This window comes from Scyliorhinus torazame, chromosome 15 (genome assembly GCF_047496885.1).
Source record: "Scyliorhinus torazame isolate Kashiwa2021f chromosome 15, sScyTor2.1, whole genome shotgun sequence".
Lineage (NCBI taxonomy): Eukaryota > Metazoa > Chordata > Chondrichthyes > Carcharhiniformes > Scyliorhinidae > Scyliorhinus > Scyliorhinus torazame.
In genome coordinates this window covers 138,066,390-138,093,357 of record NC_092721.1, presented here as the reverse complement: position 1 = coordinate 138,093,357, position 26,968 = coordinate 138,066,390, and the positions used below count along the sequence as shown (strand labels likewise).

General features: G+C 47.0%; 1 protein-coding gene across 1 annotated transcript in view; it reads right to left on the bottom strand.

Moving 5' to 3' along the window:
* Window positions 1-26,968, bottom strand: part of rnf17 (ring finger protein 17) — a 199,192-nt gene that overhangs the window by 138,973 nt on the left and 33,251 nt on the right. Inside the window, exons 9-13 of the mRNA XM_072475912.1 lie at window positions 25,316-25,481; window positions 19,064-19,254; window positions 18,015-18,165; window positions 2,493-2,643; window positions 182-297 (exon numbers count right to left, since the gene is read on the bottom strand). Coding sequence (XP_072332013.1) covers window positions 182-297; window positions 2,493-2,643; window positions 18,015-18,165; window positions 19,064-19,254; window positions 25,316-25,481 — 775 coding nt within the window. The remainder of the gene's footprint in view (window positions 1-181; window positions 298-2,492; window positions 2,644-18,014; window positions 18,166-19,063; window positions 19,255-25,315; window positions 25,482-26,968) is intronic.

Here is a 26,968-nt window from a genome sequence, read left to right as displayed (position 1 = left end):
AAAGTTACTGATTTTGCTTCCATCCCTGATCATAATTCAATGCATAAAAAGTTTTTTGCCTCACACAGTCAGTGTGACGCATTTGTAACTACGTGAAGGAAGAGTTCACAGCCTTAAGAGTTAGACATTCTGATGGCTTGCCTCCAAACATCCTACTTTATTGAATAGTAATAACACTTACCTGTATAGGTAAAGTTAGAAAGTCCTCTTTTAATTTCCGTATATTTGTTACTGGTATTCTTGCAGTGTTGCCATAATCTACATATTTGACATCAATTTCCCTATGTCCAGGTAAGCCTGAAACAAATAATTTACCGTTTTGATGCTTTAACTAAATAGAAAATGCAAAACTCCAGAGAATAGCTGAAGTACAAGTGTAGAAAAATGAAACAGGCAATTTCCAAAAATGCTTTTAGATAAATACTGCGGCATTTTACGGCTATTACAAACTTTTAATTTCTCGACAACATCTAGGGTTCAGTAGCCCTCAAATAGATAGCCATTTAGAGTATTTCACATGGCAGAAAAACGTGACACTGAGCAGAAGAAAGAAAAATACAGGAGTAAAATAATTTTAAGGAGGTTTTGGAAAGACCCAGCAAGACAAGGTTTCTGGAAGGAATTACAGAGGAATAAGATGCACGGCTCCTACAAAAAGATTTACATACATGTTCGGTGGTATCATTTTGCTAGGACATCACATGTGATAAGAGGTCCATTGCCTGCGGCTCTCACAGAAACTAGTTTTTCCACAGAGGTGGTCCTAAAACAGGAGTTATGTCTGTTTGGAAGAGTTATGCTGCTGAAGGAATTTTGGATAAAGATGATGGGGTAAGTGCTTTTGAGGAAGATGGACAAAGTAAAGGATAAAACAATTCATAGTTGCAAGCATCTGGCCAAAGTAGTGAAGTTGGTCCAATCACGACCATGAATGAATAGAATTTTAAATGTACTTCCTGGCACTACTGAACTTATGGCCAACTGTTCGAATTGTGCATTCTCATGTTAACATCCAAACTAAATACTTAAATTTACGAATTTATAGATGTTCAACATGGTTGAGTCCAAAGAGTCATCAGAAGTTCATCATGGGTAAGACAAGACACCCAACTGGTTGTCATCTTTTCTCATAAGATTATCTACATTCTGGATATATCAATGCTGCAGCCGCAAAAATAATTTTAGGTACCCCCGAATTGGGACACCCTCTCACTCCCCTACCAGCAATTGCCGAGGAAGTTCAAACTTCTATTGGGTAAGCGCCTTTCATTGAGAACTATCGAATACTGTTATTTAAAGTGGAAATTCAGAAGTTTCCAACTGTATTACAGAAATAGTTACCCAGAAAAAGTTTGAACAACTAAAACCACTTCTACTTTCAGGGTAACAACGGTACTGACCACCCTCCACTCCACCCCCGCCACCCCCCCACCCCCCCCCCCCCCCCAACTGCTTCCCCATCCCGACTAACCCCTGACAGCAGTTAGTGATATAAAATAGCTCCAATTCACTTGTCCCTCAACACAGGCCTTGGGAGCCCACTGCACCACATCGGTCTCATCCAGCCTGACTCGGAAGGCCTGTTGAGAAAGGAATGGCTTCATTTTAAGGTGAGTAACTTGAAGTGAGTGGCAATCCAACTCTTGATTACCACTCCAAGGAGGTTCAGGGTTCTTGTCTATTGCTTTACAGAACATATTGCTACAGAACAATGAAAAACTTTTGTGCTCAAACTGGACAACTTTGATAGATTAGCTTATAAACAAAAACAATTCTCCTTGGACAAAAAAGTAGATACAGTTTAACACGGACAAATGCCAGAACAGTCTCTTAGATGCGCTTCCATCATCTAAGGGGTTGGAATGTAACTTTTAAGGCTCACCAGAATTGTCCTACTTTAAAAAAAAATCTATCCTAGTTTTCAGATGGTGGAGAGGATACAAGTTTTCACGCACTAGGCCACTGCAATTGTTGATGACCAAGCTGGGTGGATCAGAGGGTCTTTTGGTCAGTCTTTGTGCCTGTCCATAAAAAATTGGTGTCACAAAATTATAGCGAGTGGTTCCACCGAGCCCCATTTCCCTCTCCTAAAACTGCAGTGCCTAACCGTCAAACAAAACCAACCAGGTCTGGGAACAAAGAGAATCCTGGCTATCAGTGTTCCTATGCATTTTATACAGGATTGGCGCAGATGGCTAAAGAGAGCTGTGTTGATGACATCAGGAGAAAGATTTAATTCCATGGAATAAATCAATAAAGATTGGAGAGGTTACTAAGATGTATGAAAGATTCCAGGACTGAAGATTATTAGTGAGTCAACTGCTATTATAATTGTTAGCCAATATCCACAATAAACAAGTACAATATTTTTTGTATTTTATTATTTGACTCTTGATTGCTGCCAAGTACTCCCAGATAAAAAAAGTTGGGAGTTTGGACATGTCAGGGGAAGTGGTTCACTCATAGTGAATTTACTGAATGTATTTATTTACCATTAATCTGACATCTGTACCATCCTCCATCATCAAAGAGTGCTGCACAAGCTTGTCCTACAACTGGACACAAGATCTCCAAATTGACATCTTTTCCAGTGTAAAATTCAAACATGTTTCTTGTAAGAATGAGAAGATCCACAGTGTCCAACTGCAGTGGGAATTAGAAAATATCAGTTACTTGAAAACCCGGAAAAATCACTTCCTTAAATTATTAAATTCACTGATCAGTGTGCAATTGCAATAAAATACTATAGGTTAGGACGGGTTCATCTCAACTGAGGTAGAAAACATGGAGTTGCCAGATAAGGATGCAGTCATTCAGCATTTATAATGATCTTGGACTAGTTGGTTAACAGTCATCAAGGTGAATAGATGAGGCACAGGACCTCTGCCATTGCCCCGCTGAACCTTCAGACAACCATACAACCAGTTCATATGCATGGCAATCTCCAACGTTATTTTTTCCACTATTTGTTGATGGATGGTTTCAAAGCATTTAAGTCAAAAAGATAAAATTAATAAAAAGATAAATTGTTGTCTTGGAAGTGTGCAATTTCCCAATACGAGCTCAAATGACAAACATAGAAAAATACATGGAAAATAGAAGCACCTGCCCCCCACGCTAGCACAGGCCACAATTTCACTGATACCCAAAAAAGATAAAGACCTGACAGAATGTGGATCATACAGACCCATTTCACTGCTGAACATGGATGCGAGAATACTAGCAAAAGTCCAGACCAAAAGGCTGCGTACCAGGGGTGGTCGCAGAGGACCAAACGGGCTTTGTCAAGGGTAGGCAGCTCACAGCGAACATCAGGCGGCTGCTGAACGTAATAATGACCCCCCCCCCCCCCCCCCAAAGCCCCAGGAGAGAACACCAGAGATAATTGTTTCCCTGGACGCAGAAAAGGCCTTCGACAGAATCGAACGGAACTACCTCCTCGAGGTACAGGAACGGTTTGGGCTAGGAGCGGGGTTCACCGCCTGGGTCAGGCTCCTGTACAACGCTCCCAAAGCGAGCATCCGAACTGACACCACTAGCTCTCAATACTTCCAGTTACAGAGAGGAACAAGACACAGCGTGTCCCCACTAGCAATCAAACTCCTGGCAATAGCCCTGCGGGACGCAGAAAAACTGGAAGGGAATCTGGAAAGGAGACAGAGAGCACAAGAGTCTCACTCTATGCAGGGACATAGGTAGGGTGGGGACTCTGGAGCGAAGCATTGAGCAGGGCTAACTCCACCTCCTTCTGTGCAAGGCTAAGCCTAATACAGCTCAACGTGGTGCACAGAGCGCACCTGATCAGAACCCGAATGAGCAGGTTCTTCCCGGAGGTGGAGGATAAATGTGAACGGTGCCAGAGTGGCCCGGCCAACCACACCCACATGTTTTGTGCTTGCCCCAAACTTTCTGGGCTCTGGGCAGCCTTCTCGAGGCAATGTCCAAGGTTGAGGGGGTGAGGGTGAAGCCATGCCCGATAGTGGCAATCTTCAGGGTACCGGAGCAGCCAGAACTACACATGGGGAAGGGGGCTAACGCCCTTGCTTTCACTTTCCTAATCGCAAGCCGGAGAATGCTGCTCGGCTGGCGATCGGCAGCACCACCCAGGGCACACGTTTTCGCCTCAACTATTTCCTGTGGTAGTGAATTCACAAATTCACAACTTTCTGGGTGAAGAAATTTCTCCTCACCTCAGTCCTAAAAGGTTTACCCCTAATCCTCAATCTATGACCCCTAGTTCTGGAGTCCTACACCATTGAGAACATTCTTTCTGAATCAACCTTGTATAATCCTCTTCGAAGTTTCTATGAGATCTCCCCTCACTCTTCTAAACTCCAATGAATATAATCCTAACCAGTAGAGCGGCGACGCTGGTTGGCTGTTGCGGGGGAAGATTGTCATCAGGCGGTCAGTGCTCCCAGAAAGTGGTTTGCGGAGGAGCTGTTGTCAAGGAGAGTTTTGGGGCCAAGGTGACCTCTTTAAGAGGAATGGGTTGCATCTGAACTGGAGGGGATCAATATCCTGGGGGGCAGATTTGCTACTGCTACAACGGAGGTTAAACTAGATTGGCAGGGATCCTAGCACAGATCCTGCGGTACCCCACTAGTCACTGCCTGCCAATCGGATAAAGACCCATTTATTCCAACTTTTTGCTTCCCGTCTGCTAACCAGCTTTCTATCCATCTCAAGACACTACCCGTAATCTTATACGCTTTAACTTTACATATTAATCCCATGCGCTTTAACTCTATATATTAATCTATGTGAGACCTTGTCTAAAGCCTTCCGAAAGTCTAAATAACTCTATAGTTACACGTTCAAAGAAGTCTAGATTTGTCCAGCACGATTCCCCTTCATAAATCCATGCTTTGTCTCGTTATACCACTGCTTTCCAAATGCTATGAAATCCTTGATAATGGACTTTAGAAACTTCCCAACTACTGACGTACGGCTCACTTGGCACAAATCTGGTGTTCTGAGGGATTTCTTGATTAATAAGGGGATTAGGGGTTATGGGGAGACGGCTGCAGAATGAGGAACATATTAGCCATATTCAAATAGAGATGTGATGGGCTGAATGGCCTAATTCTGCTCTTCTATATAGTTTCCCGTTTGTTCTCTACCTCCCTTTTTGAAAAGCGTGGTTATATTAGTTACCCTCCAATCTGTAGGAACCATTCCGGAGTCCATCAGTCCAGTGACATGATAGAACCCCAACCCAAAATGTATACCTACCAAGTACTATTTGATTAATCTCAAAGAAAATTATGCCATATTGTTGACTTTAGGATGGCTCAATTACTATCTTCTTAGTTCAGAATACACCTTCGCTGTGACTGTTAGAAGTATTTTTATCCTTCTTCAGCTTCTCCACAGCATTCAACACACTCAAGCACGTCATTCTGCTCTGACACTTCGGAGGCCTCTTAACACTTAAGTGTAAATTTCATCCGTCACCTGTCTTCCAGAAGCTTAATCCTTTTCCTATTTTATCAGCAACAATTTTGAGATAGAGCTCCCTAAAGAAAAAACAAATGCTAGCTCTTTGGAATACATCATCTCTAACTCTTCTACAATCCAAGCAACATCCATTTTCTCTCCCACCCTCATAACTCCTATGTTCCGGTTTGTTTTGCAACTTTCTTTACACACAATTTTTCATTTTGCACTATGTATCTTCATTTTTCTAACTTGTCTTAAAAGAATCAGTTCCCTCCTCAGTACCTTTGGATCAAGGACTCTTCCCAGGTAATCTCAGGGCCTGCCCTCTCCAGATCAGAGTACCTTCCCTCCCCAGATCAGAGAGTTCCCTCCCAGTGCTCTAAAAGCACATCAAAGTACTGCTGGATTGGAGACCCCTCAGCCTAATCGTGCCAGATCTCAAGACCACACCCAAATGTTGATGAGTCATTGTACCGAGTAATAATATTTTGCATTAATCAAAAATGGGCAAAACCTAATACGGTGCTGGACCCGGGGCTAGATAGATCCAGCTCAAGGACCGGAAGAAGGCCGGCAGCGGCCAAGGTACTTAAGGGGTTTATGGACCAAATGGGGGGAGTGGATCCATGGCGATTTCTTAGACCTAGGGCTAGGGAGTATTCCTTCTTCTCCCATGTCCATAAAGTGTACTCCCGGATAGATTTTTTTGTTTTGGGAAGGTCGTTGATCTCTAGGGTGGAAGAAGCTGAGTACTCAGCCATAGCGGTTTCGGATCATGCCCCACATTGGGTGGACCTGGAATTAGGAGAGGAAAGGGAGCAGAGAACACTCTGGCGATTAGATGTGGGACTGATGGCGGATGAGGGAGTGTGTGCAAGAGTGCGGGGGTGTATTGAGAGATACCTGGAGGTCAATGACGACGGCGAGGTCCCTGTGGGAGTGGTATGGGAAGCACTAAAAGCGGTGGTCAGAGGAGAGCTGATCTCCATTGGGGCCCACAAAAGGAAAACAGAGGCCAAGGAAAGGGAAAGATTACTGGGGGAGATTTTAAGGGTGGATAGGGAATTTGCAGAGACCCCGGAGGAGGAATTGTACAGGGAGAGGAGACGACTCCAGACGGAATTTGACCTTCTGACCACCAGAAAGGCGGAGGTACTGTGGAGGAAGGCACAGGGGAGGAGGTATGAATATGGGGAAAAGGCGAGTCGCCTGTTGGCTCATCAATTGCGAAAGAGGGCAGCAGCGAGGGAAATAGGAGGAATTAGAGACGAAAGGGGAGACACGGTGCGAAGGGCAGGAAAGATAAATGAGGTGTTCAAGACCTTCTATGAGGAACTGTATAGGTCTCAACCCCCAGAGGGAGAGGAGGGGATGCGGCAGTTCCTGGACCAATTGAGGTTCCCGAAAGTGGAGGAGCGGGGGGTGGTAGGCCTGGGGGCACCGATTGGGGTGGACGAGGTTATTAAGGGACTGGGAAGCATGCAAGCAGGGAAGGCCCCAGGACCAGACGGGTTCCCGGTGGAGTATTACAGAAAATATGTGGACTTGTTGGCCCCGTTGATGGTGAGGACGTTCAATGAGGCCAGGAAAGGGGGGACTCTACCCCCGACGATGTCGGAGGCGACGATATCGTTAATTTTGAAGAGGGATAAAGATCCGTTGCAGTGCGGGTCCTATAGACCCATTTCATTGTTGAACGTGGACGCCAAATTGTTGGCAAAGGTACTGGCATCGAGGATAGAGGACTGTGTCCCGGGGGTGGTGCACGAAGATCAGACAGGGTTCGTAAAAGGGAGACAACTGAATGTTAACGTGCGACGACTATTAGGGGTGATAATGATGCCCCCAGTGGAGGGGGAGGCAGAGATAGTGGCGGCAATGGACGCAGAGAAGGCATTTGATAGGGTGGAGTGGGAGTATTTATGGGAAGTGTTAAGGAGGTTTGGGTTTGGGAACGGGTTTATTAGCTGGGTTAGACTTCTTTATGGGGCTCCAACGGCAAGCGTAGTTACAGGTCGACATAGATCGGAGTATTTCCGACTATATAGGGGAACAAGACAGGGATGCCCGCTGTCTCCATTGTTGTTCGCGTTGGCAATTGAACCTCTGGCCATGGCGTTGAGAGACTCCAGGAAATGGAGAGGGGTGATTAGAGGGGGAGAAGAACACCGAGTCTCGTTATATGCGGATGACCTATTGTTATACGTGTCGGACCCAGCGGGGGGAATGATAGAGGTTATGCGAATTTTGAGGGGGTTCGGGGATTTCTCGGGGTATAGGCTAAACATGGGAAAGAGTGAATTATTTGTGATACATCCAGGGGACCAGAGTAGAGAGATAGAAGGCTTGCCTCTAAGGAAAGTGGAAAGAAACTTCCGATACCTGGGGATTCAGATCGCTAGGAGCTGGGGAACCTTGCACAGACTTAATCTGACACGGTTGGTAGAACAAATGGAGGAGGACTTCAAGAGGTGGGACATGCAGCCTCTATCGCTGGCGGGCAGGGTGCAAGCAATTAAGATGATGGTCCTCCCGAGGTTCTTATTTGTATTTCAATGTCTCCCTATACTAATCACTAAGACCTTTTTTAATAAAATAGACAGGAGCATCACGAGCTTCGTGTGGGCAGGGAAAGTTCCGAGAGTAAGGAGGGGGTTCCTTCAGCGTAGTAGGGACAGAGGAGGATTGGCACTACCGAACTTGGGCGATTACTATTGGGCCGCCAATGTGGCAATGATACGTAAATGGATGATGGAGGGTGAGGGAGCGGCGTGGGAAAGACTGGAGAGAAAGTCCTGTAAAGGGACGAGTTTAGAGGCGCTGGTGACGGCGCCGCTACCGATCTCACCTAAAAAGTTTACCACGAACCCGGTGGTGGCGGCAACATTGAATATCTGGGGACAGTGGAGGCGACAGAGAGGGGTGCGGGGAGCCCTGGTGGGGTCCCCAATCAGGAACAACCATAGGTTCGCCCCAGGAAGAATGGATGGAGGATTTCAGAGCTGGTTCCAGTTGGGAATTAGGAGGGTGGGAGATTTATTTATAGATGGGACTTTTGCGAGCTTGGGAGCATTGGAGGAAAAGTATAAGTTGCCCCGGGGAAATTTCTTGAGATATATGCAGGTGAGGGCATTTACTAGACAACAGGTGAGGGAATTTCCATTGCTCCCGACACAGGGGATACAGGACAGGGTGCTTTCAGGGGTGTGGGTCGGAGAGGGCAAGGTGTCAGAGATTTACCGAGAGATGAGGGAAGAGGGGGAGAAGTCGGTGGGCGAACTAAAAGGAAAGTGGGAAGAAGAACTAGGGGAGGAGATAGAGGAGGGTATGTGGGCTGATGCCCTAAGCAGGGTAAATTCCTCTTCCTCATGCGCCAGGCTTAGCCTGATTCAATTTAAGGTGCTACATAGAGCACACATAACGGGAGCAAGATTGAGCAGGTTCTTTGGAGTGGAGGACAAATGTGGGAGGTGTGGCGGGAGCCCGGCAAACCACGCACATATGTTTTGGGCATGCCCGGCACTGGAAGGGTATTGGAAGGGAGTGACGGGAGTGATTTCGCGGGTGGTGAAGGCCCGGGTCAAACCAGGCTGGGGGTTAGCTCTATTTGGAGTTGCGGAAGAGCCGGGAGTGCAGGAGGCGAAAGAGGCCGACGTTGTGGCCTTTGCGTCCCTAGTAGCCCGGCGCAGGATCCTACTCATGTGGAAGGAGGCGAAACCCCCCGGACTGGAGGCCTGGGTAAATGATATGGCGGGGTTCATTAAACTGGAGCAGATAAAGTTTGCCCTGAGAGGATCGGCTCAAGGGTTCACCAGGCGGTGGCAGCCATTTCTCGACTACCTAGGGGAACGTTAGAGGGAAGACAGATGACCAGCAGCAGCAACCCAGGGGGAGGGGGGGGGGGGGGGGGGGGGGGAGGGGGGGTTTAGTTTAGGTCAAAGATAAAGGGGTTTTGTTACTTGTGTATTGTTTAAAATTTCTGTATTGTTATTGTTGCGTTTGCTTTGTAAGAGGGGAAAAATTGTTGTTTGGGAAAAAATTTTCAATAAAACATTTATAAAAAAAAAAAAAAAAAAAAAAAAAAAAAATGGGCAAAACCTCCATTTTGCCATGAACAACACTTTGAAAATGTGCTAGTTTCAAAAAAACATCTTACCAGAATTTTTTTTTTTAAATTTAGAGTAGCCAATTATTCATTTCAATTAAGGGGCAATTTAGCGTGGCCAATCCAACTAAACTACACATCTCTGGATTGTGGGGGTGAAGCTCACGCAGACACGGGAAGATGTGCAAACATCTCCTTCTGAATGTCCTCCAGACGTATCGTCTCCATCACGGGATCGAACCCAGGTCCTCAGCACCATAGGCAGCAGTGTTAACTACTCCACCACCCCAACATCTTACAAGAACTATCAAAACTATCGATTCTCCGGAAAGATTAAGTGTGGTAGTGAGCTGGAACTGCCACAAATTTCCCGGCGCTCGGCCAGCAATCTATTCAACGTTAATTGGTCCACTTAACAAGGCCCCAGAAGCTTCCGCAAATGAAGGCTTGTCAGTTGTTACGCCAGCACCGTGCTTGCCAGCACCGTGCCCCCCCCCCCCCCCCCCCCCCGCTATCAAAGTTAAGCAGCACTTGAGCAGGCAACACTAGCCAATTCGCAACAATTACACACAGGAGACCGGCCCCAAGATTTAGCGATGCAGATCTGGGAGGCCAGGAGGAATGTCCTGTTTCCCAGAGGGTCAGTCACAGGGCAACCAGTGCTGCCTGGGACAAGGTGGCGGGGCCGTGAGCGCCGCAAGTGTGACCAGGAGGACTGGCCTCCTGTGCTGGAAACCGGTCCACGACCTACACTGGGCAGCAAGAGTAGACACCACCTTTTTACACCCATGCGAGCATCCCCCCCCCCCAACAACCCTTCCTTCACAACCTCCCCTCCCACCACTGTGAACCAGGCGTGTGGCTAACGATGCCTTCCTCGGGAAAAGCTGTCACACCATTGCTGGTAGAGAGCCCAGACTGATGGTGGGGTACCGGACCAGAATCGTCACCTCCTTCGAGGAATGGGCCCTGGAGGTGACGGGTGGCCGAGGACAGGGGTAGTCACTGTGGTAGGCTATATTAGGGGTATCGCGGTACCTAGGTGGGATGTACCTTATACTGCAGTATGAGTGGTAGAACCTGCCTGCTGGTTCCACCCAGCAGGCGGAGCATAAGAGTCTGTGTTTCACCCACAGCAGTCAATCTGTACCGGAGCTGCTGGGGTAACTACTTGTTCATTAAAGCCTTCAATTGGACTACAATCTCGCTTCAGTAGTGATTGATCGTGCATCAGTCACCACGCAGAGGTTGGCAGAACCTGCAGGGGTGAACTGCCGGGTTCCATCCGGACGACCTGTCAAACAGGAGTTATTATTTCCTTATTGACTGACCCATTCCTCCCACAGACCCGCAGGTCCTCCAGCTGACGGCGCCGGCCCATCCCGTGTGGCACCCTCTCCAGCCTCCCAGGAGAGGAGTTCTGAGAAGACACATCGATGCATCACAGTTGTCATCCCCACCGTCCACCAGCGCAGAGACACGTACCTCTGTTGGAAATGTTAGTGGTCAGGCTTAGGGGCGCAATCTGGTGAGCATCAGGTGCAGGCAGGAATCCCAGGTGAGACAGCAGCCGGATGTCTGCTGGATCCCAGGACCCAGCTGGATCCCAGCCTGATGCTGAGCCTATGGAAGAGGTAATCCTGGAGATGATAGGGGGTGGTCAGGACATTCAGAGGGAGATGTCAGCAGATCCATAGCCGTTTGGAGGAGTCCCAGAAGTCATATGCGCAGGAGATGTCAACGGCAATGTGTGGCAGCTAAGCCAACACTGCTAGGGTGCCGACCGCAGTGGAGAGCCTGGTGCACAACATTGGCACTATTAGTGAAGATGTCCAAGGCTTTTTGCAGTCGGTGACGGCCATGGCTGAGGATGACGGCCATGGCTGAGGGTCTCGGCAGAATGTCCGCCTCGCTGGGAAATGTGACCCAGCACCAGGCTGACCTTGATGAAGTTCCCGCTCTCAGATGGGAATGGCTAAGGCGCTGCGGAGCTTATCAAGTCGCAGGTGGGCATTGCCGGGGCGCTGTAGAGTATGTTCCAGTCACTGGAGCATCTTCGAGGGCGTTGACACCATGGTGCAGACCATGGGGAACCGCCAGGGCTAGCAGAACCAGATGATGCAGCGGTAGCCAGGACTCAAACCAGCTGCCCCTCTGTCCCGGGGTGAACACCAGGGCCCTATGCGCACCGACCGGGAGGGGGCGCTGGGTGCCAACCCAGACCTGTCCCATGGAGTAGCGACGATGGCCACCTGCTCCCCCGAGGTCTGATTAGGCCGCGGACTCACAGTCAGTACCAGGAACAGGGCGGGACGGCAGTGCATATCCCGACAACAAGTGAGCCGGGGCCCTCTGGCCCCAGAGTGGATGCCCGCCAGGCGCATTGAAGGCCAAGGGACGGGGTAAACAGATGGCTGCCTCCACCTCTGATGTGCACCCTGGGGGGACTCCTGGACCTAGTAGTAGAGCTTTAAGGCAAAGCACATCTCCCGCAGGGGGGGGGGGGGGGGTTTGGGGGGGGGGGGGTGGGGGGGGGGAGAGAGCCCGATGCACCACTCAATACTTTTGTATCAGTTCCCCACTTCGGTCTCCGGCCTCCGCACTGGCATCAGTAGCAAGATCCCCAGCAGGTACCCCTTATCCCCCAAGAGCCAGGCGTCCATCCTGGGGTGGTCCTCAAAGAAGCCGGGGATGACCGACTAACCCAGGATGTAGCCGTCGTGGACGCTCTTAGAGATCGTGCACAACCTTCATGTGGTCGCACACAAGCTGGATGTTCTGCGAGTGGAACCTCTTTCTGTTAACAAAGGGCCTCCCAGATGGCCTGGTGAGCGCATGTCAATATGCGTGCCATCTATTACCCTCTGGACCTTGGACATCCCAGCGACAGTTGTGAAACCTGCGGCCCGGGCATCTGGCTGGATTTGGTCCATGTCAAAGTGCTGCAGATTTCCGCCCAAGCAAACAGGGCATCCGTGACCTGTCGGTCAGCAAGGACATGGCGCAGGTGCCGCACTGTCTTCTTATTGAAGTGGAGCCTCCTGCGGCACGTGCTGTCCGTCATCTGTCCAAACGACCAGCGGCACCTGTACACCCTGGGCTGTCGTGGGACTCCCCCCTCTTGTTCCGATGGGCAACTGAGTCCTCGGGATGTGGGGTGGGATTCGACACATGGTTCGCTGCCTCGAACATCTGCAGACGCTGCTGCTGATGTCGTCTCCGGCTTCTGACCGCCTGGCCTAGCAGCAGCACGACCAGGGCCTAGGGCAGGTTCTGGGTCCAAAATCTCTGCCACAGCATTCAATATCTGTAAGGCATTGGGAGAAGGTGTTAGACTGATAAACAGTGGTCGTTCCCACCCGGCGACCCTCCATTCCCCCACTGATCCCCCCCCCCCCAAAACCTGGAGCGCCCTGCCCATGAATTCCGTCCGCAGAGGGCTCCACTCAGCGGACTCCAGACCCTGTACCCCAGACACCCGCTCACATCACCTGGATCGGTAGCTGATCCCCTCCCCGTGACACTCACCCACCAAACGGCCGTAGACATGTCCCTGGAGCTGTGTCCCATTCCCATACTGCTGATTGGCTGCTGTGGGGAAAATGTGCATCAGTGCATTGCGGTCACTACATTCAGGAAATGTACCTGAGCAAGACACCCTAGGTGTTCAAGTCAAGGCAAGCATCCAGCAGAGGGCAGTAGAGCAGAGCTGCTGATTGGCTGTTGTGGGGAAAATTTGCATCAGTGCATTGCGGTCACCGTATCTTGAAGGTGGTTTGTGGAGGAGCTGTTGTCAAATGACAGTTAAACCCGAAACACTTCTTCAGTGTTTCCCTCCCTACCCCCTCCTCTAACCAAAAGACAATCACTGTAAGGATCCCAGCCAAGTAAAGATCAATAGGGAGATTTGAGGGCAGGTAGAAGTAGAAAGAAGTTGAACCGTGACGTCACAGCCTGCAGTGAAAGAGCGCGAGAGCAGCGGGGACACAGGATAAAAGAGCGCAAGGAGAGCTGTGGGGACACAGGATAAAAGAGCGCGAGGAGAGCGGCGGGGACACAGCTGCCGTAGAAGCGGCCTTCAGATTTTCAGCGGGCGCAGTGGCCAGGGGTCTGTCGGGAAGGTAGCTTTTCCTCTTCAAAAACTTACCTTGAAGAGTGACAGCACAGCAAAGCAGTGACCTGATTGGCTGGTAAGGAAAGTGCTCCAATTAGCAGTAGCTGGGAGAAATTTAACTCTTCGTGTGTTGGTAAGTATTGTGATTGGTAAGTAAAATCTTTATTCCGTTCACTTAATTATTTGATATTATATTTGTAATCAGTTACGGTAAAGTGTAAAAATGGCAGGAGACCCCAGACCCGTGTTATGCTCCTCGTGCTCAATGTGGGAGTTCAGGGACGCGACCGATGCCCCCGACTCCTTCATGGGCGGGAAGGGTGTCCAGCTGCAGTTCCTGTTAGATCACATGACAGCTCTGGAGCTGCGGATGGACTCACTTTGGAGCATCTGCGATGCTGAGGAGGTCGTGGAGAGCACGTTCAGTGAGTTGGTCACACCGCAGATCAGGATTGGTGAGGGAGACAGGGAATGGGTGACCAAAAGGCAGAGAAAGAGCAGGAAGGCAGTGCAGGTGTCCCCTGCGGTCATCTCCCTCCAAAACAGGTATACCATTTTGGATACTTTTGGGGAGATGACTCACCATAGGAAGGCAGTAGTAGCCAGGCTCATGGCACCGTGGCTGGCTCTGCTGCACAGAAGGGCGGGAAAAAAACTGGCAGGGCTATAGTATTGGGTATTCAATAGTAAGGGGAGTAGACCGGCGTTTCTGTGGTTGAAAACGAGACTCCCGAATGGTATGTTGCCTCCTGGATGCACGGGTCAGAGATGTCTCAGATCGGCTGCAGGACATACTGAAGGGGGAGTGTGAACAGCCAGTTGTCGTAGTGCATATAGGCACCAACGATATAGGTAAAAAAACGGTATGAGGTCCTACAATCAGAATTTAGGGAGTTAGGAGACAAGTTAAAAAGTAGGACCTCAAAAGGTAGTAATCGCAGGATTGCTACCAGTGCCACGAGACAGTCAGAGTAGAAATTCAAGAATAGTCAGAATGAATACGTGGCTTGAGAGATGGTGCAGGAGGGAGGGGTTCAGATTTTGGGACATTGGAACCGGTTCTGGTGGCGGTGGGACCATTACAAATCGGATGGTCTACACCTGGGCAGGACTGGAACCAATGACCTAGGGGGTGCTTCTGCTAACACTGTTGAGGAAGTTTTAGAATACTCATGGACAAAGACGAGAGTGGTCTTAAAGGAAGAGTGCTAAATTGGGGAAAGGCCAAGTATAACAAAATTCGGCAGGAGCTAGGGAATGTGGATTGGGAGCAGCTCTTTAAGGGTAAATCCACATTTGAAATGTGGGAGTCTTTTAAGGAAAGGTTGATTAGCGTGCAGGACAGACGTGTCCCTGTGAAAATGAGGGATAGAAATGGCAAGATTAGGGAACCATGGATGACGGGTGGAATTATGAGATGAGCTAAAATGAAAAAGGAAGCTTACATAAGATCTAGGCGACTTAAAACTGATGAAGCTTTGGAGGAATATAGGGAAAGTAGGACAAAGCTCAAACGCGCAATAGAGCTAAAAGGGGTCATGAAATATCTTTGGCTAACAGGGTTATGGAAAATCCCAAAGCCTTTTATTTGTATATAAGGAGCAAGTGGGTAACTAGAGAAAGGATTGGCCCACTCAAAGACAAAAGAGGGAATTTATGCGTGGAGTCAAAGGAAATGGGTGAGATTCTTAATGAGTACTTTGCATCAGTATTCACCAAGGAGAGGGACATGATGGATGTTGAGGCTAGGGATGGATGTTTAAATACTCTAGGTCAAGTCGCCTTAAGGGGGAAGTTCTGGATATTCTAAAAGGCATTAAGGTGGACACGTTCCCTGGTTCGGATGGGATCTATCCAAGGTTACTGAGGGATGAAATAGCTCAGGCCTTAACAGATATCTTTGCAGCATCCTTGAGCACGGTGAGGTCCCGGAGGACTGGAGAATTGCTAAAGTTGTCCCTTTGTTTAAGAAGGGTAGCAGGGATAATCCAGAGAATTATAGACCTGTGAGCTTGACGACATTGGTAGGCAAACTGTTGGAGAAGATACTGAGGGATAGGATCTATTCACATTAAGAAAATAGACTTATCAGTAATAGGCAGCATGGTTTTGTGCAGGGAAGGTCATGTATTACAAACCTAAGAATTCTTTGAGGAAGTGACAAAGTTAATTGATGAGGGAAGGGCTGTAGATGTTATATACATGGACTTCAGTAAGGCATTTGATAAAGTTTCCCATGGCAGGTTGATGGAAAAAGTGAAGTCGTATGGGGTTCAGGGTATACTAGATAGATAAAGAACTGGCTGGGCAACAGGAGACAGAGAATAGTGGTGGAAGGGAGTGTCTCAAAATGGAGAAAGGTGACTAGTGGTGTTCCACAGGGATCCGTGCTCGGACCACTGTTGTTTGTGATATACATAAATGATCTGGACGAAGGTATAGGTGGTCAAATTAGCAAGTTTGCAGATGATACTAAGATTGGTGGAGTTGCAGATAGCGAGGAGGACTGTCAGAGAATACAGCAAAATATAGATAGATTGGAGAGTTGGGCAGAGAAATGGCAGATGGAGTTCAATCCAGGCAAATGCGAGGTGATGCATTTTGGAAGATCTAATTCAAGAGCGGACTATACGGTCAATGGAAGAGTCCTGGGGAAAATTGATGTACAGAGAGATCTGGGAGTTCAGGTCCATTGTACCCTGAAGGTGGCATCACAGGTCGATAGAGTGGTCAAGAAGGCATACAGCATGTTTGCCTTCATCGGACGGGGTATTGAGTACAAGAGTCGGCAGGTAATGTTACAGTTGTATAGGACTTTGGTTAGGCCACATTTGGAATACTGCGTGCAGTTCTGGTCGCCACATTACCAGAAGGATGTGGATGCTTTAGAGAGGGTGCAGAGTAGGTTCACCAGGATGTTGCCTGGTATGGAGGGTGCTAGCTTTAAGAAAGGTTGAGTAGATTAGGATTGTTTTCGTTGGAAAGATGGAGGTTGAGGGGGGACCTGATTGAGGTCTACAAAATTATGAGAGGTATGGACAGGGTGAATAGCATTTTCCAAGAGTGGGGGGTGTCAATTACAAGGGGTCACGATTTCAAGGTGAGGGGGAGAAAGTTTAAGGGAGATGTGCGTGGAAAGTTTTTTTTACGCAGAGGGTGGTGGGTGCCTGGAACACTTTGCCAGCGGAGGTGGTAGAGGCAGGCACGATAGCATCATTTAAGATGCATCTAGACAGATATATGAACGAGCGGGGAACAGTGGGAAGTAGATGCTTGGAAAATAGAAGACCGGTTTAGATAAAGGATCTGGATCGGCACAGGCTGGCAGTGCCGAACGGCCTGTTCCAGTGCTGTAATTTTCTTTGTTCTTTGTTCATACCTTGGGTGTTTGGATGTTGGCTGCTGCGTGTGTGGTGTTGCTTCCCGCAGTGTTCAGGTACAGTGTCCAGGCATCACGGTCTGATTAGGATGCTTGGCAATGGCGCCCACATGCTACATGCCGCCCCCCCCCCCCCCCCCCCCCCCACCCCCAGAGCACAGGGGCGGCAAGTCCAGTGCTCCCGGGCTCTTTGCCTGCGAGCAAAGGACAACTACTCACCTCCACAACTCTCCACAGAAGCCCTTCTGCCAGGTTCACGTTTTTCGAAAGGAGTATTAATTGGCGCCAACGTGATCACTTGCTGGGGAGGTCAATGAATGGCGGGAGGCCGTTGGATCGAATAATCAAATAACCTTTATTATCACAAGTAGGCTTACATCAACAATGCAATGAAGTTACTGTGAAAAGTCCCTCGTCACCACATTCCAACACTTGTTCGGTTACACAGAGGGAGAATTCAGAATACCCAAATTACCTAACAGCACGTCTTTCAGGACTTATGGGAGGAAACTGGAGCACCCGGAGGAAACCCACGCAGACACAGGCTCCACACACAGTGCCCCAAGTGGGAATCGAACATGGGGCCCTGGCGCTGTGAAGCAACAGTGCTAACCACTGTTCTACCATGCCACGCACAGATAAGGAGTGGCTCCTGCTAATTGTATGGAAATAGAGCTTAAGTTTCTCGCCATGCTATGGCAAGATCCCGGTTTCACCTACGGGAGCGGACTGGTTGCATCGCAAACTATTTGGGGCCTGTTGCGGCTCAGCCTCTCCCGCTATTCACCGACCTCGTTTCGCTCGAGTGAGAGGGCAACGAGGCCAGAGAATCACGCCCAACATAATGCATTGTTCTAATAATAAAACTGGTGTTGTCAGAAAAGTTTAATATTTTAGTCTTTATATACCAATTGCACATATAGTTTGTTCAGCAAATATATTTTACAAAAAGTGCTTAAAAATATAAAAATTACCAACTGAATATAGAAATCCAATGGGTTGTTGATATGAGTAACCATCATTTGGATCTCCTTTAGGAAAGGTGGTCTGACAGGTGGATAATACTGCATAAGTAACATGTTGCTTTCCAGGTTTGGTGCAGGAACGGAATATTCACTAACAAACCTAATAAGGATAAATGTTTATTTGATGTGGGAAAAGAACATTCCAATAGCAAATCTATTAAGACAAGATGTGTATTTGAATAATTGTGAAATTCCAGACATTAGATCTGGAAAAGGAAACTACTGTCATTTACAATACTCTACTGGTTAGGGGCAATTCATATTTATCTAATGCAGTTTTGATATATTTTTTCGCCACATAAAAGAAATCTGGTGTGAATTTTTGAAAATATATGGAACAATACAATTGTGCACCAGCTGCAGCACAAGAACCAGTGCATGAAATTGGACAGTTTAAAAAAAACATTGGGCGATAGATCAGTGTAGTACAGGCGCCTTTAAAAATATTGCTGCAGCAAAAGACGCTGATACAATGAATTAATAAAATGTCCCATCATCTGGCGGAGTTTGAAGCCAATTTAGATAGTGTGTCTCTCATGATGATGGCAAGAGTATTACACAGAATTGTTTGGACAATCTGAATCCAGTCCTGATGAAAATGGATCCAAGGTCACTGCCTTTGTGGAGTTTGCACATTTTCCCCATGTCTGCGTGGATCCCACCCCCACAACCCAAAAAGATGTGCAGGGTAAGTGGATTGGCCACGCTAAATTGCCCCTTAATTGGAAAAAAATAATTGAGTTCTCTAAATTCATATTAAAAAAAAGAAATTGGATCCAAAAGTACAGGATAGCTGGCATGGACAATGGGAAAATACTTGGGACTTCACACCTGAAATTAGGGCTCAAGACACTTGGGGAGGCAAAGCAGTCATTAAAATTAGGCCTTCACTCAGGTTTATTTACTGAGAATAAAATAATAGCTATAATCCAAAATTACCAGAGAGCACGAGCATTTAGATTTTCCTCAGGGGTTCAGGGATATTCTCAACGACATACCTGGCCAATTCCAAGAACACGAGTGCATCCCGTAGTGACACAGGAACGTCACTCTCCATCTTATCCATAGGCGGTTTTTTCAAATCCACAAGAAGTTTGTCTCCATCCTCTCCCAAAACGATCATTTGTACAACTTTGTTATCCACAATTCGTGTAAACTCAGTCCTGGCTTCCACATCCCAACTGTTGCTCTATCAAGTTGGTAAAAGAAAAGTTGATCAGACAAAATTAATAACATTTTATCTAAATTATCATTTCATTCTAGACATACTTCCCTTTCCATCTATTCCAAAACCACAAATGTTATAAATTAGTATGGGAGACCCTTTTTCAGACAGGAAAGTAATAAAACTTCTATTGTGGAAGACAGGGGGGGGGGGGGGGGGGGGCAACAGTCCAATCACAGAAGCAGTCAACGAACAAATATACAAACTGCTTTTCAGAAAAATAGAAACTTATATGGCACAAAAAAGATTTTGGTGGGCCAACTGAGACCATACAACAACAAGAATGCATAAATAACTTGGATGGTGAAAATAAAAATGTTCCCATAGAAAATAAATTGGGGGGGGGGGGGGGGGGGGAAGAATAGTAAGGGGTCCAGAAACAAAAGAACAAACCAAACACAAAAACTCCCCTGTAGCTGTTTTCTGACAAAGGATCAACATCAAAAGTGCAAACTTGCATCCCCTTCTCTGCAAGCTGACATATTGCTACATTACCAGCAGCCTTCCTACAAAGGTAATGCAAAATAGATAATGCCTTATCTTCAGGAACATCCTCAAACTCCTGAAGTTACCAGATATCTTTCCACGTTATTCCACTCAACATTCATTTCAACAACAACTTGCATTTATAAAGTAAACCGTTCCAAGGTGCTTCATGACAGCATAAACAAACAAAAATGGGCAGAACCAAAAAGTGACATCATGACAAACCAGCTGATCAGAGGTAGGTTTTACAACATGTCTTAAAGCAGAAGAGACAGAGGAGGCTGCAGAGACATGAAGAATCTGAAGGCAAGAGTATGGATGTTGAGTTCAGCAGCAAGGATTGCTCCACTGCAAAACAATTTGGACATTTTCTATATTAGAGATGCTATGAAATGAAAATTGCTTAAACAGAGGATCTCAACTGCTGCAGGGCAGAGATAATATAAAAATCAAATCTGTACTCCTGCACTTTGTAGCACTGACTGGTGCTCAAATATATATAGTGCCTGCTTAAATGCTGCTGCTTTTTTTTATCAATAGGACCAGTTGTACATAAACTGCAATTTCAGTACAAGCAAAATAATTGCATCCCACTAAAATCTTAGTGTAAAAGTGTTGAAATTCCAATCATACAGCTAGAATGGAGTCAAGCATTTCTCCATAGTGAAGGAAGAACAAACTTTTATCCCATTTCGGGATGTACATTATACACTACATTCATCTCTCAATATTGAAGCTAAGAACAGCTTCAACAGAGCTGAACAACTCTAACTTTAAAAAGTGCACTGCACACAAAAGGAGACAAGGCAGGATATGTCTCTGCTACAAGAACAAATTTTCTCAGGAAATCCAGCCAGAACAGAAAAGTGATTATGTTCGGACACAAAACCAACATAGAGAAGCTTCATTGTCACAACCCTATCTTACACATAATCATCCAAAACATGAATGGGTTCAAAGAAAAGAATCAGTGTGGCCAAGCACTCCCTTGCTCTTGATAACTCCCTTTGGAAACCTTCTATCTTATAAGATGGTAGCTTGCTCTATGTGATCAACTGTGTTAAGGGACTTCCGGTGGCCATGGAGTGAGTGGTCGCACATTTGGCAGCTCCCGCTCGAGGCAGTTTAAAAAAAATCCTTTTCCTCGTTTGTTGGGCGGATGTTTTGGTGCAAAAAGGTGTAGAGGTGGTTGAAGGAAGTTAAACTCCACTGCTGGTGCATGGATCCATGGACCAGAAGTGGGTCGGAAAGAAGGGAGCTGTTGGAGCAAGAAATTCTTCATGTGCCACAGGTGAAGATGGCAGAGAGTAAAGAGCCAGCCCTGCTTGCCCAGTGGTTAACGGAGCAGCTGGTGGACTTGTTAAATGAAACATTCACCTAGCAGATGAGGGAAGCCCAGGAGGCCCTAGCCAAGACTGTTGAACCACTAAAAGCTGGAATTGATCGGGTAGAACAGAGGCTGGAGTTCCAGGGCCAGGCTATTCAGAAGGGGGAGGAGTCAGTGGGGGAGCACGAGAAGCAGCTTACCTCTTTGGCGGCCGAGATCGGGAAGATGCGGGAGACCCTGAAGCGGCTAAAGGAGAAGGTGGAGGATCTGGAGAACCCCTCCCTGAGGCAAAACCTAAGAATCGTGGGATGCCAGAGGGCATTGAGAGAGCAGATGCTCACTCAAATGTAGCCAAGATGTTGGAGAAGTTGATGGGGAGGGTGCCTTTGACCGGACCCTGGGAGGTCGTCCGGGCACAAAGGGTGCTGATGAGGAAGCCGTAGGCGAACGAGCCGCCGAGGGCGATGGTGGTGCGGCTCCACCGATTCCTCAACAAGGCGAAATATTGCAGTGGGCAAGGCAGATGAGGAGTTGTACCTGGGGTGGGGTAATGAGCTCTGGATGTATCAGGCCTTGGGCGCATAACTGGCGAAGAGGAGAGCTGGGTTTAATCGCGTGAAAGCTACCCTCTTTAAGAAGGGGGTGAAGATCGGGATGCTGTACCCAGCCCACCTCTGGGGGACTCACAATGGCCAAGAACATTATTATGGGACACCAGAGGAGGCGATGGAATTTTTACGGAACAATGAACTGGCTGGAGAAGGTGGACATTGAACTGTGGAGGTGGTGTGAGGAGATGGTTTTTTTTCTATCTTTTGGGTTTTTGTTGATTATGGGGAAACCTCTTTTGAGGGGTCTTGTTGGGTTCTGTGGCGGGGTATTTGGGTGTGGTTGCTGTGGCGCACCAAGGGAGGTGGTGACCGGAAGAAGGTACCGTTCTTCCTTCACCTGCCACCCCAGGGGCTACAGGAAAAAGTGTCAAAAACAGGGTTAGGTGAAGGTAAAGTGTCGGAAATTTAAAAGAAATTGATGGATTGGGAGGGAAGTGAAGCTTAAGTGGGAGGAAGAGTTGGGGAGGGAAGTGGAGGCTGGGGTGTGAGAAAGCATTGAGGAAGGTGAACGTGTCCTCATTGTGTGCAAGGCTTATGCAGTTCAAGGTGGTCCACATGACATATGACTGTGGCTAGGGTGAGCAGGTTTTTTTGAATGGGTGGAGGATAGGTGTGGGCGGTGCGCGCGCGATTCATGCCCACATGTTTTGGGCCTGTCCGAAGCTTGAAGGGTTCTGACAGGGGTTTGCCGACATTATGTCGAGGTCTTGAAGGTAAAGGTGGTCCCGACGGAGGAGGATCTAGTTGGAATGGAGGGACTCGGGGCCGCCGAAACCAAGTGACCTGGCAGTTTCTTCGGCTGGAGAAGATAAAGTTTACCTTGAGAGGGTCTGTGGAGGGTCTCCTGGAGGTGGCAGCCGTTCATCGACTTCTTTGAGAACAGTTAAGATGTCAGAAGGGAAGGGGTAAGAAAAAGGAGGTAGGGGAGCGAGATGGTGAGTGTTAGGTATTTAGTTGGTTTGATTATTTGCAGCCCTGTCGGCTTTTGTTTTATGGTTGTGTTTGATGTGTAAATGTGTAAATGCCTCAATAAAATATTTTTCAAAAAGTCATATTTCGCAGTTCTGTTTAAAGAAATGGCGAAAAGTAGTTAGTGAGTCTTTGAGCACCGACTCTTTGAACGACCACACTACTTAGGCCTAATTCCCCGTCCTATTCCTGCAATCTCACCCAAAGGGGCAATTTAGCATGGCCAATCCACCTAACCTGCACATTTTTGGACTTTGAGGAAACCAGAGCACCTGGAGGAAACCCACACAGACACAGAGAAAGTGCAAACTCCACACTGACAGTTACCCAGTCAGAATCGAACCCTGGTCCCAGGCGCTGTGAGGCAGCAGTGCTAACCACTGTACTACCATGCTGGCATCAGTTTTGTCTTGGCCCTCTTCTCAATCAGCTGAGCTTTCCATTTCTGCTCCTCTTCCAATGCCCCTCAGGCTCCAGAGGTCATGGCTGCCTGCAACCATAGCCTGGTTGTTAATGTCCTCCATTAGGGCAGGACGGTGGCGCTGTGTTTAGGACTTCTGCCTCATGGCGCCGAGGTTCCAGGTTCGATCCCGGCTCTGGGTCATTGTCCGTGTGGAGTTTGCACATTCTCCCCGTGTTTGCGTGGGTTTCGACCCCACAACACAAAGATGTGCATGGTAGGTGGATTGACCATGCTGAATTGCCCCTTAATTGGGAAAAATGAATTAGGTACTCTAAATTCATTTTTTAAAAAGTTAATGCCCTCCATCATATTTCACTTGCAGGAGTTACAGTGCGGAGATATAGATACCCAGTGGGCATTCACCGTACAGAAGGATATAGAGATGGAAAAACGGTATACAGCCGTCAGCCACCTGATGAGCATGGCCAAGCCAGTGAAGCCATCCTTGGCTTAACAGGTTGAGTCTATGGAATGAGCAAACTCCAGAACTGGACTTGGTGACCTTGTCCAGTCAAGAGATGCCAATGATTTGGTTGCGAAACAAAGATGGGAACTATTCAGCCTTTTCTCCTATATGGTCACATCAATAAAGGTACTCTCCCTTTTAGATGACGTCCTCAGAATATGTTGCAGTGTTGGAGATGTCTTGCCAAAATGTCCTGGAAATTATCCCGATGAGTTTCAAAAGACCTCTTCAAACCTTCAGCAGCACGTGAACTGAGGTGATGCACTTTTGGCACTCAAAATCCCTAGCAATGAATTGTTCACCTCCAATTATCCACAGCAGAGGGGGTTCTTTCAAGCAAATGATTATTAATTAATCATTAATAAGCACGAGTAGGCTAGAGACTCTTAAACGATCCTCCAGGCAACCTTTCTCACACATGCTTCAACTCCTTTACACCAAGATGGCTTCTAGTGCTAAAATCGGGTTTCAACTCAAGACCACAACTTGGCCACCTCGGAGGCTCTTTAGTACCTAGGAGAGCAGTTGAAAGTCGCTTGCCCTTTGAGGTCTGATTGTGCACTCCCAAAAGAAACAACCCAATGACAGTGAAGGAACAGCGATATATTTCCAAGTCAGGATGGTCTATGGCTTATGGGCAACTTGCAGATGTTGATGTTCCCATGCATTTGCTGCCCTTGTACTTTAGGTGGAAGGTGCCTTGGTGAGTTGCTGCAGATAAGCTTGAAGATGGTATACACTGTAGCCTCTGTGCATCAGTGATGGACACAGTGAATGTTTGTGATAGATGGGATAGTAGTTAAGTGGCTGCTCTGTCCTGGACTCTTGCTTCTGCTGTTGGAGCTGTACTCATCCAGCCAAGTGGAGCACACTCCTGGCTTGTGCCATGTAGGTGGTGGTCAGGTTCTGGGAAGTCAGGAGGCAAGTTACTCACCACAGAATTCCCAGCCTCTGACCTCTTTCAGCCACAGTACTTGTAAGTCCAGTTCAGATGGTGGTGGCGATGTCTGGGACATTGTCTGTAATGTATGATTCTGTCAGGCTGTTGCTTAATTAGCCTGTGGGACAGCTCGCCTGGTACAAGATGTTAGTAAAGAGGCCTTTGCAGGATCGACAGGGCTGATTGTGCTATTGTTGTTTCCAGTGCCTAGGTCGATGCTGGGTGGTCTGTCCTGTTTTATTGCTTTTAGACTTTTTTGAAGTTTGATAAATTCCAGCAAGTGCCATGGGGGGATTTGAATGTCCGTGTTAGAGAGTTTGGGTCTCTGGGTTGCTAGTCTAGTGACATTACCACTGTGCCATCACCTCCCCGATAGATCTACTTAATGGATACATAATGACAGGACACTGAGCAAGATCAATTATATAAATTAATCTCACAGAAGAACATGTAGACTAAATACAGAAATCAGCAACATCTAAACTAGAGTTAAAAAAATGGATCACAACTAAAAATCTGTAATGACTAAAAACTGAAAGGCTTGAATGAATGGCTCAATGTCCAGGGCTGCAGATATATATAATGTAAAAAGCCAAGTAGACTGACATTTTAATTTTCCATGTAGAAACTTTTGTAAAACAAGAGAGCTCCAAATTGATATATCTAAAGAAGAACCATCAGAATGTGTGTTTACTAAGCAATGCTGGAGTCTAGAGAAAACCTGTGCTGTATTGCTGTTTTAGAAGACATACAAGCCTCTTACCAGATTTGCTGGAACAATATCTTTCAATGAACATTTGATGGCTAATGGAGGAATATGATTTAATGCTTTCATTTGAGGGGTCAGTTTTCGTACATACTGGTTCAAGTCACTGACGCACGTGTATGTTACCACATCACTCTCCAACTTCTTCAAAGTGGTGTCAATTCTATGAATAATAAGAAAATGTCATATTTACCTTTACATTACTTTTAAAAACATTTCTTCAAATATATAAAAAGTTTCCAATATTCAATCTAAGGGTGGTCCAGAAGAAAGAGGTACAATTACACCTAATCCTCTCTTCAGTCACAGCTGCATTGCCAGCAGGGACCAGTCAATAGTAATTGGGAAATTTTTATCTTCCTACTCAAGAGAAGCCCAAAGTTTAAATGGCTTCCCCAGGTGAAATCAGCTTACCCAGTGTGATAATATGGCCAGCAGCCTGAATCTTGGGCTTGATACAGAACTGGACACTTTAAAGCCACAGTCAGAACCACAGACCGGTCTGATGGGAAATCAAACAGCCAAACTCAAATGCACTGGACAGAGACAGACAGTCAGGACAAGTCTAGGCTTGAAAGGACAACGGAAGTTAATCAGTCCCATTCAAATGGACCAATTGTTCTGGATTGCCCAGATGAAGCCAGACTTTCTAGCACCTAAATTACCTTATATGGGATAATGTTGCGTGCAGACAATGCATCGGAGAATGGACCTCTGGGGGGGAATTCCTAGTGTCCTGTAGAGTTGCAATCAGCAACTCCAATGAGTGCTGCGACCCCCGCCCAGCGACTTCATTGGCTGAGGGCCAGAGACGCTTCTGGAAGGCGCGAAGAGGGGTATAAGAAAGAGGAATCCAGAGACGTCCCCAGCAAAACTCGATTCAGAGGCATCGGAGACGACACAATGGCAGACCAGCGGACAGAAGGAAACAGCGTGCAAGACCCACCTCTTTACAGACAAAGGCCTTGAGATGATCGAGACTCAGAGGATTGGGCTCGCTCAGCTCGATCCAGTTTATCGGCACAGGTAGTATTAAGAATCTTAGGCTTATTATAGTTGGGATCATTTGGGGGATAAACTGTTTTGCGTCTGAAAATAAATTTGAGTTGAATTGTTATCTTGTGTCTGTCCTTTAGTTCATTTCGCAAATAAGGGCACCTGGGTAAAATGCTTGAATAATAAACTGGTCTATGTGTCTGAACTTTACAGACAACACCAGCAGAACCAGGAATTGGACCACAGGAGTTCCTCAATATGGATGTATGGTTCAGCTATCACCTTATTACACAGCTAATGCGGTTTTGAGTTAAACGCAACTTCAGTTTTAAGGGAATCATAAAAATCCCATACAAAAACAAAAAACTGCAGGTGCTGGAAATCTGAAATAAACAAGATAATTGTGGAAATAAATATTCAGCACATTAGATCAACATATCAGGTCGAAAAGTGAGGGTAAGTGAGGATAGAACACAAGGGGAGGTCTGTGATGGGATGGGAAGATAAGCAAAATTAAATGACAAGGGAAAGATAATGCAAGGTAAAGGAGATGGTAATGGGACAAGAAACTAAAGATCTGTCCAGAGGAAATGCAAATTGGAAAGCAGAATCATTAACAGATGCCATCCATAAACAAAAAGCACACAAAGCGAA